General features: G+C 37.7%; 1 protein-coding gene across 6 annotated transcripts in view; it reads right to left on the bottom strand.

Annotated features, from left to right (window-relative positions):
* The window catches only part of EML4 (echinoderm microtubule associated protein like 4), a 152,005-nt gene that overhangs the window by 69,520 nt on the left and 69,671 nt on the right, over positions 1-12,814 (bottom strand). For all 6 annotated transcript variants that reach the window (XM_014950936.1, XM_014950935.1, XM_014950933.1 and 3 more), the window contains exon 2: positions 3,403-3,585. In XM_014950936.1, the coding sequence (XP_014806422.1) occupies positions 3,403-3,585 (183 nt within the window). The remainder of the gene's footprint in view (positions 1-3,402; positions 3,586-12,814) is intronic.

Here is a 12,814-nt window from a genome sequence, read left to right as displayed (position 1 = left end):
CAGAGCTGCCAAAAGCAAAGAACTTCTCACCAAAGAAATTCTTCTTACCAAGTCATCTATTAAAATAGAAAAGAGAAAAGAAAAAAAAAAAAAAGAGAGAAAGAGAAAAAACAAAGCTTCAATCCCCCCAGACACCATAAGCAGCTGGGAACCTGCTCCCTGCTCAAGCCCTTTCACATTTCTAATTCTCCACACTATCTTTGGACCTGGTAATTTCTCCTTTGTGTAGCTATTCTTAGCTGTGTGCAGAGATGGAGAAGTACTACTGTAGCCTTTTTTATTTTGAAAATATTTTCTCTATTTAGAATGGCTTTGCATTGAGAACTACTAAAGAGGAAAACGAGTCACATGTGAACGCTCCCTGTCTGCTTTTCACTGTGCAATGACTAATTCCATTGCAAGCCCTACTAGAGGTATTTCCCTTATACAGTATCTCCACTTCATGCTTTACTTGGAGGCACTAAGGTGGCTAAAAAAATCTCACCTTATCTCATACAATTTGCAAATCGCCTATCCCTATATGAAGAGCAGCTTCCTTCTGAGGCAGGGCTAGACAGCCAAAATTATAGGTAGCAACCTCCTGACTGACAGCCCATGGGTTATAAATAAAAATCTACCCATGCCCAAGTGAATTGTTTCACTGAAGACTGGACTAAGTTCAAAATAAGCATGCAACAGAAAGGTAAGAAAAAAAGAAAAACAAAGACAGAGAAAAATAAAACAAAACAAAGGGTAATGCAAAAAATTTTAGCTTTGGTTATGGTTGATTCAATCTGTCAATTTAAAATCAAGGGATGAGAAAAAGTAGAACAGAATTAGCTCACCAGATACACAACACAGACAAACTAACACAAAGGATGAAGAGATTTTTTTTTGGCACTAGGTTGGGCCATCAACTTCAGAATGAGAAAAATCAGTCAAAAAGTGATTGGGATTTGTCCCTTTCAGCACGAAACACAGTCTGTTCACATCACTTATTTTTAGCATATGAAAAACCTCTCTTCAAAGACACTGATGAGGTGGCAACAGGAAAAAAAAAAAAAAAGATGTTTTAGAAAAACTCAATTCAGCAACAAGAAGGAAAGACTCCTTAGAGCTAGGTTAGATGTTGTCTCTTAGTCAGATTAAAACTCTTTTGTTTGATGGAAAGATTCAAGTTGGCTTTTTCCGGTACTATGATTCTTGTAAATTCAGCTTATTTTAATAGTATTTATCTCACTGTGTTGCCATACTTCAAATTAAACGCATCTCTCTCAATGTATTCAGAAATATATACACATCTATTCTTTTTGCTCATTATTTATGTCAGCATGTATTTAAGGGCTGCTGTAGAGACAAACACTTCTATGAATTAAAGCCTCAGCATTTTTTTGAAGAAAACACACCTATAATATTCACCATGAAACTGCAATTGTTGTAATGTAGAAATCCAGATTCTTGACAAGATCACGAACACCAAAGAGAGCTTTGGAGGAACACAACTGCCTTTGTAGCAACCCTGACTCAACTAGTAAGAGCCTGTTATGTACTCATAAAAAACTTCAAAGAAAAATTAACAATGACTTCCTTGAATATTATTTTTGTATGAAAATTCAGATCTTCTGCCAATCCTACTCATTCATGAAAATAATACATTTCGCTTTGTTAAAACATTTCAAGAGTTCTTTATCTATTGAATGAACTTTAAATACAGAAATCCAAAGCAGAACATACGGTACTGCAAAAAGCTATGTACGAACTTGTTTTGAAATATTTATTAAAATATCGATGTTTAAGTCAACATTAATCTCAATCTCATTCTTCAAGTCTAATTGTAGACTTTCACAAAATACCTGTGATTGTAGGTGAACATTATATTTTGTGACATGTTTATGCCTTCTATATGCAGCTGATTTCATGATAAACAGTGAAGTTAATGTGTTGACTGATGGTATTAGGTAACTGAACGAAATGGGGACACATGCACCACAAATTAAATACTGTGTCTGCATTTAAATGGGAAAAATAAGGTCCTATGGTGCACGCTTTTTGCCCACAGTTTTCCACTTGGACATTTCCTTTCTGTCATAATAGACAGCAGACAGCAAAGATTGATTTAGTCAAAATAATAGCTAGAACTCTATTTACACACAGTTAGAGAAGGAAGTCTCAATCTTGATGAGACCAGAGATGCATATCAGGTAGACAAAAGCTGCATTTATAAGCTAGGCTGACAACAGTCTATCATTTAGCAAGCGAGAGAGAATGGCAGGATTCAGAGCCTAAGCCAATTAAGCATCATCGCTTCCTTCCATCTGGCAGAGAGACTGCAAAAACACTTGATTAAGGAATTTGATCTCTCTGCCACATCTAAAATAATTCAAACTTTCAACATTTTCAGCTTTTGCAATTTTAGCCTGTATAATGCAGCCACGCAAAACAAACGTATGCTATGCTGAGTTCAGTGTTACACTGGCGTTGGTGTAATGGGCATACTTCAATGCTGAAATATAGGGATTGAGCCTAGAAAACTCTGCACTACATGGTTTGATGGGGATACATGCATTTATGGTGAATTAGAGCTGTGAATTATCTAAGTATGACCTAAACTTTCATTTAATCAGAAGCTTAATATGTACCACAAACATACATAGCCATTGTTCTCTCCAAATACACAATTTTTAAGTTGGAGTAAATTCAAACTCGATTCAGGTAGTTCTCCAGAATAGAAATGGAAATGTTCATGGGGAAAAAAAATATGAAAAAATCAGCACAAACAGCATCTAGTTTCTTTACCTATAAACAGTCCTACATATATCTAAGTTACAATGTAAAAGTTACTAGCCACTACGCAAAAGAGATGTTACTGAGTGGCTACATGGCCACTTGTTACAAGAAACCTAGCAGTGATCAGTTATGTCTGTAGATAAACTAACTATATTCAGAAAACTTTCCTATTTGGTGGCAATGTGTTTTGGGGTCTTTGTTTAGTTTTGTTTTTTAATTTAGACGCAGGGAAGACGTAGCCTCTCATACACTCCTTCAGTTGAATAACTTCTAGATGAAGTCAAAGCTGAGACTCAAGAGCTCCTCATAAGCCCCAGAACCCTGAGTGACAGGTTAAAGGTCTCAGCTGTAAAGCTCTCCACTATTTAAATTAAAACAGGAAGCTTAAAACAAGAAGGTAAATTTTAAGGGAAGTTAAGTACATAAAAATGTTAGCAAACAGCAAAATTAATAAGCTTATTTCAGATATCTATTAGCCATATACTATAAAGCCACTCTTACAACCACTAACCCCTCTAGCTCAAAATATACTTGCTTTACAAATGAGACAGAAAAGGGAAAAAAGAAGCGATCAATGGAGAACATTCTAAATGGTAACATCTTGACTCTAGAAAAATTTACCAGATATGAGCTTACCTTTACTTGGTGCTGATTTTCTCACAGCAGCTACATGGTCTTCAGAGATAGCAAGACGCCGCAGCACGTCAGCCAACGCTGCTTTCAGCACAGTGATTTCATCCTCTTGTTGCTGTACTCTCAGCTCCAGCGCTGAAAGACGGTCCTGGACATCGGACGTACTCGCAGCTGAGATGCTGTCATCTGTGCAGTGGGAAAATAAAGTAGAAAGAGGTTATTTAACTGTTTTGTTCTAAACTAAAAGCCTTAGAAAAAGAAGCGTATACAGCATGACTATGTCTGTCCCATCATTTTGAAATACTGAACACTTTCAGGCATGTTCAGGCAAAGGAGAAGTGGATATTATGTTAAACGTATCCAATTAATGGTTCAAGACAGAAATATTACTCATCGTTAGCTTAGACAGAAGGCTTAAGGAGTATGGCCTTATTACAATCGGAAGAGGAAATGCATTTTCTGTTAAAACAGCATAGAGAGAAAATGATGCTGACCAGAAAAAGGAAGACTGAAATTAAGCTTATTTAAATAGCCAACTGAATTAACTAAAAAGGCAAAAAACTGTGGTCAAATTTCACAATATATTCTTTTGGAACTGCTGAAGAATTTTAGATGTGTTCCCTTCTTTTAAATTAAGCTGTAAAGTTAAAAAAAAACAACCCAACCTAAAAATCCACAGTTGAACATGCAAGTATTGTTAGCCATGACCTAATTGCATCGAGTGGCAATCTCAATTCAAATGCTCTAGATCAGAGTTCATAACTCCAATTCCTTCTCTAACCTTTTTTCGCGTCACCACCCTGCACATGCCAAAAAAATATATGACATTATAACATTTGGCCTGAAGCGAACAGAAAATAACTATGCTACAAAAAGGTTCCAAAAATCTGTTTGGCCACACAGAGATAGATTAGCATTGAAGGCATAATCCAGCCAAATCTATTCTTCAGTGGTAAAAAGGAAATTACAGCTTCTGCATACTCTTTGCCTTCGACAGTTCTTTGCATTATTTCTGCCAAGCCAAAATAACACATAACAGATTTTTATATTTGGCTGTTCCAATAAATCACAGGCCAACCACCTAAAAAAAAATATTTAAAAAAATCCCATACAAGAATATGTTGCTCAATCGCAAGGTACTGAATTCCTTATCCATCCTGATTTAGGCTTACTAAAAACCCTCAGGAAGGAACTCCTAACAGAGGTTTACAAAATTTACCGGTATTATACAAACAGACATTATAAATCCATATTCTATGAAATATATACAAGCAGCGCATTTACATGTAAGAGTAAATAGCTGGTATTATTACTGCAATTATATGCAATCATGACTTCAGTTCTCTAATCTTATGAAGACATACTAAGGAAAAAAAAAAATTGATATAAACCACAATCCTAAACCGCTATTTTTCACTAAAAAAAGCCTTAATCTTTGAAATGCTTGCATAAGGGCACTTTTAAAATAAATGTAATCAAAAGAAACACTAAACCAAACCCCACCCCCCGCCCCACAATGAATTAAATATGAAAGAGATTAAGGAATTTAATGCCAACTTCCATTCAGTTAAAACATGACATTCACTACTGAAGGACCAAGAACTGAACTAACCAAAATTAAGAATCATATTAATACTTCCACAACACTAACAAAATACCTACATAACAAACTAATATTAGTAGTGAAAAGTATTCACAGTTATTATTAAACTGAAAGGAACAGCTAAGATTACTTTGATAAAACAACTCCTATACGAACAGAGTTTTGCATATTGGTTTAATTCACTATTTGGTTACATGAAAAGCAGAAGTGTATCACTTCATGGTTGATACTATATTCATTCATATAAATAAAAAGAACTGCAAGGGAATTAATAAGGTAGGCAATCAGACTGAGATCTGGAGACAACAGATCAGAACAACTGTGAACAAAATGCCTTTAATATCACCAGCCACATCTGAACCTCCTATATGCAGAGAAGTTATTTTAACGACTCTACAGCCCAGCATATCTGATGCTCCCTCAACAGCACTTTACAAATCCAGATCAGGTGACAGCTACCCCAGGATAGGAAGGCCTGTGTAACATTCTTTTATTAAAACCCCCATTTTCAAAGCATAAAACTCCATCTCTTTTAAGGAGCTAGCAGCAGTTCCTACAAGCACACATACCTATGCAGCATATAAAAAGGAACTAAGGTAAACTTAGACAAATTAATTCATGAAGAGAAGGTTTTACTTTAGGGAAGTAAACAGACTGAAAGAAGTACCATATAATTCGTACTTTTCCTGTCTTTACAATATTAGCCTTTAAATACATGCAGTGAACAAACAAACAAACATTGCAGAAAAGTGACAATTCTTTTCAAAATATTTTGATCTTTACATCTCATCTTACACTGGAATAGTAGACCAAACACAGAAGAAAGAAGTTTGACATTTCCTTGGGGAAAAAAAAAAAAAAAAAAAAAGGAAAGCCTAATTTTGTTCCTTTTTTGCCTGCCAAAGCTTTCAATTAATGAACTATTAAAAGGTCTTATAATGGATAAATTATGGATAAATTCCCAGGCTGTATAAATATACAGATTACTATAAAACATTTGTAAAAGAAGTAGCTATGTCAGATCATCGTTTCAGAAGCCAGACATTACTGTGTTCCTGGCGTAGAGTCCAAATAATAGTAATTACCAAACCAGGAAAGGCTCCACTGTTGGTCGGTGTCTCCGATGAGCACAGATGCAAGCACTCTACCACAGCCCTGGCTGCCTGACACGGGCATCTTTTTTCCCCCACCGACTACTAACATTGACTACGTGCTTCTGCTGAACTCCAGCAGCCCGAAAAGGGGGCATATTAGATGGCTCCTGCAGCTCCCAAAGCCACAGTTACCTCACTGACTTCAAAGGTGAAGGGGAGAGCCAATCTTTCTGCCCGGTAAGTGTGAGCTGCAATGCTTTGAGCTCCTCAACATAGCAAATGAGATGGTTGAGGAGTTGGCCAACATTCATTCACCTTTGCGATGCACGCTGTGGAGGCTTAACCCCTAGACGTGGCATGGAGGGGCAGAAGGACCTTAAAACTCAGCTAAACTTGAGAGAGGTTATGGCTGCATAAGCAGGGCATGAGTAGGAAATCAAGAAGGTTAAGCCACTTAAGTGATTCAAAAACAGGCCAAGCAATGGGCTACATGTGTACAACGGGAGAGAAGAGGTTTTAAAGCACCTGCAGCTGCTTTGCACAGCAGAGAGGGCACATGAGACACAGACACTGAAAGGAGAAGTTGGACAGCAAGAAGCTAACTTGGAAATCAAGAACATTTCGGTTGATCAAAGAACACAGTAGCACACTGGGAAGTCATTTTATTGTTCTCTATCACTCTACAGAAGCAGCATCTGTTTCAAGTGATGACAATCATACATTACACTGGCAACTATTAGAGATTTAAAATGAATGATTCCCAACCCAAATACCATGACAGCAAATATTCAACTGAACTCCAACATGCCCTTCTTGGCAATGTCTTGAAAAGTCAGTCAAGTAGGGATTAGCTTAAAAGAAGATGCCTTGAAAGTAAACATAACTGCAGTCCTTGAGATCATTTAGACAAATCTGCACAAGACAAGACTGTACTTTTTTTTTTTTTTGCCAAAGAAGTTTTCAAAATCTCTTCCAGATTTCTTCTTCCGTTAAAAATACGTTCTTATAATCTAAACAACTACTTCAAAAGAACTTTAAACAAAAAGCTTCCTTCAAGGGCATGCTCTTCCCGCTTCAGAGGGGTAAGAGCTCTTATGCAAGAACAATATCAGTCATTTATGAAGCAGAAGTCCATCTCCTCCCTTTCTCTTCTCCCACTCCTAAACATCTGGCCTTTCCCTCGCGCTGTCTCAGACACCTATCCAGGCTTTCCATGAGCTGCTCTTAATTTACTAAACCAGAGGGGAATTTATTTATTTATTTTAAAAGGGAAACCAGATTAAGGAATATAGGAAGACATTTGTAAGTGTAATTGGCTATTGATTCATTCACTTAATTAATTTTAAGATGACCTGTTTAGTCACCTGGGGTTTTTTTATTATAACAAAATAGCATTCTTTCTGATGTGTTGGTCACAATTCCCAAGCTGTCCATGACCTATCCCTTCACGGTAGTCACTAGGAACAAGAACCATTGCAAAACAATCACCATCTGCAATGCCTGCTGGTCACAGTGAGGAGACATCCACAGATGTGAATGTAAGGCCCTTCAGTCTTAAAAAGTGGTGTAAGATAAGAATATTGGTACTCAAATGACAGCAAAAACATTCTAGGCCTAAACATACAGTACTTTAAAATTCAAAATAAAGATGTCTTGTTGTTTAATCATAGCTCACTGGTTTGACTTTTAGCCATTAAAACACCAATTCTTCCCCTGCTGTTGGAGTAAGCGGGGATGCTCGTACTCAGTACTCACGAGGCATCTGTATGATCCTAAAAATTATGCTTAATTTTTCATAGCCAATGAACAGCATCAAAAGTGATACATTGCACTGCATGTGACTCCTCGTAGTCACCTGTGTCAGACCATTCCCAGCAGACTGACCAAGGCAGCAGCTCAAACCACCCATTACACTTTAGACAGGAACTTGGTAAGGGGTATTCAGTACGTAGAGATGGTACTTAAACTCCCAGCCCACATATCAATTCTCTCCTCACATGTCACCAACCAGGCACGTGAGGATAACAGCTTTTGAAAAGCATCACCCTTCATCACTCACTGCTTCAGAGAGATTTGAACTGGCTGCATTTGAAAACAAAACATCTTACTACTGCATCTCTATTCTGGGGCCCCTCAACAATTCCAGAGCATCCATTATCACCTCTCTGAGTAATCCCTGCCAGCCCTGACTAAACGTAAGTAAGGGCTTCATTTTAGACATAAGCAACATTTCAGAAAAACAAATTCTACAAACTCCAGCACACGGAATTTTAAACCACAGGGTGGAAAATCCTACATTTTATCCAATAAAGCCACACAAACCACAGATATTTTTAAACTCCTGCCTGCCAAGGCACCCACACAGTTTTCTATGTTTTCCCCAGAGTGTTACGAGTTTTATTACAGAAATGCAACAGAAATTACTTGGACTGGTATAAAGATCTGGCTGACTATTTCAAGAGATAATTGGCCCAAAAGAACCATTTCTCACTAGGTCTATGATCAGTCCATGTGTGCAGGAAAGTAGTATTTGCACAACTTGTAATTTTTATTCAGAAGAGCAGTGAATAATTTGACCCTAGATGAGGCTTATATTTCCAGAGAGATAACTGACAAATTTGTTTTTCCTACACTGTTAAGTGAAAGAAAATTCTCTGCAGTTTTCTGCTGCTCACTTGTCTTAAGACTAGCTTATAAATGGTTCCTATAAAAGAACAGGAATTCTGTTCTGTATCTTTAATACATAACTGTCTTAAAAAAACCAACAAACAACACAAAACCAAAACCAAAGGTAGAGTTAGATTCTACATTTCTGCCCACAGTATCTCCATCGCCTCCTCCAAATGTCAGCACACACACAAACTATCTTGGTTTTGCAAAGGATGTGAGTCATGGAAGGAACATAAAAATGGGAATTAAACCACACAAATGTGGAAGATTAAAAAAGCCCTCCCCAAAGAATACTGTATTAACTTACTGTATTAACATCTGATGCATCCCTAGGAGCTAGATCTGGTGGCATAGAAACGGAGTGGGAAGTTGTCCCCAGGTTTTCCCTTCCTACAAATAGAAGGCTCTGTCCTTTAACACTCTGGATTACTCCACATTTTTTTTTTTTTTTTTTTTTTTTTTTTTTTTTTTTTTTTTTTTTTTTTTTTACTTCCTTTCTTACTCTTTCAATCTCTTTCCTTAATTTCCCAATTTTTTGATTCAGAATTAAAGACAACATTCTGCTTGATCTCACTTTAATTATTGGAGACAAAGGTAAAAGCACTTTCTGTATTTTCTTGTAGAACAATAATGCACATCCTTTGAGATGGGTACAGATAAGTTATTGACTGCAGACAGTGGTCCCCAACACACGGCTCTCAAACATGTGGGATTGTTAGTACTTCCAAAACCAGCTAAACCTTGCATTTTTATCTTCCACAGACATTTCTTCAGGTTTTCAGGAAGAATGCATGTTGTCACACACCAATCATTTGCTCAGGATTGATGCCACATGAGGACCGTCATGTTGAGGAAACTGTCTTCCTTGTGCAGCTCATCAGATTTTTTGATGTTTCATAGTCCAATCTGATTTCAATCCCCTGCATGCTATTCAATAAAAAGAGATGGATTACTCTGCACTAGCCTTTCACAAGCCACTTGAAACACAAGTCCACAATAAGCATTAAGTTCATTTGCAGAGATCCTACTGCAGAATCCCATAAAATGGGAGTGCAATGTCCAGTGGTAGTGCCTCAAACATCAAAAGTGATCATCCCAATGGCTAATCTGCATTTTTAATCATAAACTATGAAAAAAGATTGCTTATAAAAATAGCAGCGCAAGCCACCATGTTATATCCACCATAACATGATGGATACAGAGGCCACAAAAAACCCCAAGAAACCAACAACAAAAATCCCAACCCTCCTTCAAGTCTGAAAATGTAGACTGTGACTAAAAACCTCAGTCAAAACCTGGACAGGAATATAATTTATGATGTTAAGAATTTATTCATTAATTGAATAAATGTAAACTGGCCTATCTAGCATAGATGTATACAGATATACAGAGATCTGTATAGATAATCATACATCCCAAAACTCAAAAAACCACCCAAAGAACAAAAACAGCCCATAAACTATAAATTTAAATCATTAAAGCATTGCATTAAATTTTAGAAGAATAATAAGGATGTGTAACTACACTAGACAAAGCTTCCTTGGGACTTTTCAATTAAGCACAACAGATAGACAACTGCAGTGTTTTCTCTGTAGATGATCCATAAGAAGATTTTACCCAAGCACGTGAATACTCTGCAATGCAATAGCCACTACTGATATTTGCTGTTTGTGGACTGCTTTATGGTTCACTTGAAGCGAGCTCATGTCTGTGAGTCTACTGCTGCACCATTACATCATCGAGAACATCACCTGTGTTTTCAGGCAATCTCATTTTAAAGGGTTGGTCTGACACCTAAGATGATCTACAGCTTCATGCCTAATAATTAATAGTTCTACTTATGTATGCTAAACAGACTTGTGCACATAGGCTTTCAGATAGTTTTTTTTTTTGCTGACATGAAAAAAGCAAGGGAAGGAGAAAGATTAAAAGATGATACAAAAACATCCTGAAAAAAATAACTGCATAATAACCACAAATTACAGCTATTATGACAAAAATAATTTTGTAATAATCCTTTGCATCTGCTGCTGTAAACACTTGTATTATTTTTAATAGAGATAATCTAGAAATATATCAGCACGAGATTCATGGCTCCACCCATGCTGTATTTGACCAACACGCGTGCCTGCTTGCCTAAATTTCCAGTAACTGTATTATTTATTGGGCACACAAGTTTTAAGAAGAAACAGGTCAGGCTTTATACTTGCCAAAACTAGTTTTGATATGTAGATTAAGAAAACAAACCAAAGCCAACACTTATGCACATTTCTTATATTTGACATCGGTATCCACATAATTACTTGAAGAGGCAGGTAATTTCTGCTGGCTCTCTCACGTGTCCTTCCCCAACTGCATACCTCCTATCAGCTCCACCTCCATTAAGATGAATCTCAACAGTAAGACCATTCACAGGATTTTTACCACCCGCTACTTAAAAGGCCTTGTGGTTTTTAAGTATTTTTCTCCCCTTAGTATTGCTTAGCTCTTGATGACCGTGATACTGAAAGCTCAAGACACTTCAATGCTTGGCCTTTGACCACCAGGACACATCTGTACTTTCCAAAAAGGTGGTTCTGCTAAAAAGGTGAGCGACCTCTACACTCCTCAGATGGAATTTATGGTGGCTACTGGTACCTGCTTGGGATCCCCCACATTACTTGCTCAGCAGCAGTCCCAGTCACCCCCAGTTCTTTTTAATATCTGATGGCACCCTGTTTTCATGTCACACTAAGAGGAAGAGAGAAGCAGAGAGCATCTTTTCTAAGACGTATGCCCGGAAGTTCACATAGCAACCAGAGAGACAGCTGCAGTGCACTGCTCTGCTGTAAGCTACACATGCATTAAAAATAACACTTCACACATATATTAGTATTACGTTGTCGAAAACATTTCACGCTGTGCTAGAAGTGTTAGAGCATTTCCATGATAAAAAATGCTAATTTAAAAGTTACAAATTAATAACTTTGCCAAGCATGAAACTATGTAGGCTAAAAATTTCACACCTAGAGTTCCTTTCCCCTATGCTCCCCCATGCCCAAACTCATCTGGGTAAAATTTTCTAACAACTTTTCATATGGGACTGGATCTCTGAGGTCTTCCTCTTCACCAGAGGCTCTGCCACCGCTCTCCTCTCTGCACCCTGAGCAGATGGCACCTCAACAGCCCCATGGAGACACTCAACAGGCTCCAGCTTGGCAGGGCAGAGGCAAAGCCAGACACTGCTAGGGGCTCCAGGGTGGCCAGAGCAGGACACTGAGAGGAGGAAAGCATCCTTCCCGCACTCCCAAGGCCACGTAGGGGAAGAACCTGCATATTCTGCCTAACCTGAAACACCTGAGCAAGGAAAAGTGCTGAGCTCTCACAAGTACCTCAGGCCTGCAGCAATCAGGCTTTTGACATGCACAGGGCTGTCCTACCTATGCACTCTGACAATCAAGTCTTCAAATTGGGCAATTACTTAATAAGAAAATTGGTAATTAGCAGATACTTCTGACCTTAATCTCTCTTTTAACACCACTCTTCATCTGTTAAATGCAAGCATCATCCCACATGGCATAAAGGTTAATTAACACTTGTGGGCTACTGAGGCACTACCATAAGTGCTGTAGCAAAGTCAAGGTTGAAATTCACACATTTCCTTGAAAAGCAAGACTAAAAGCCTTACCATAAAAATAACATAGGAAGCCACGCAAAGAAAATAAAGGCAACTCAAAATACTAAGCAACTGCTTTTTAGGCAGAATGACCTTTTTCGAGTACTGACTTGGGGAGACTATGATGAAGTAATTAAAGGCTATGTCTTAATACCTATATGATCCAGATGATTAAATACAGGCTTGAAAGACTACCCTAATTTTGGCTTTTAGGTTCAGTCTGTGACTTCCCATCACAACATTTTTCTTTAACCATATTTCATTACTGCATACATCTACAAAGACAGCAGCACTAACTACTGCTGATCTGCTCAACAAAATGAATAATATTAATAACCATATTCAGGCTGGGACAAAAGCACCAGGATCCCAAACATGGGGGGGGGGGGGGGG

Source organism: Calidris pugnax, unplaced genomic scaffold (genome assembly GCF_001431845.1).
Source record: "Calidris pugnax isolate Ruff unplaced genomic scaffold, ASM143184v1 scaffold24, whole genome shotgun sequence".
In the NCBI taxonomy this organism is placed as follows: Eukaryota; Metazoa; Chordata; class Aves; order Charadriiformes; family Scolopacidae; genus Calidris; species Calidris pugnax.
The sequence above is the reverse complement of the archived record's forward strand: the minus strand, read 5'-3'. Positions and strand labels throughout refer to the sequence as shown.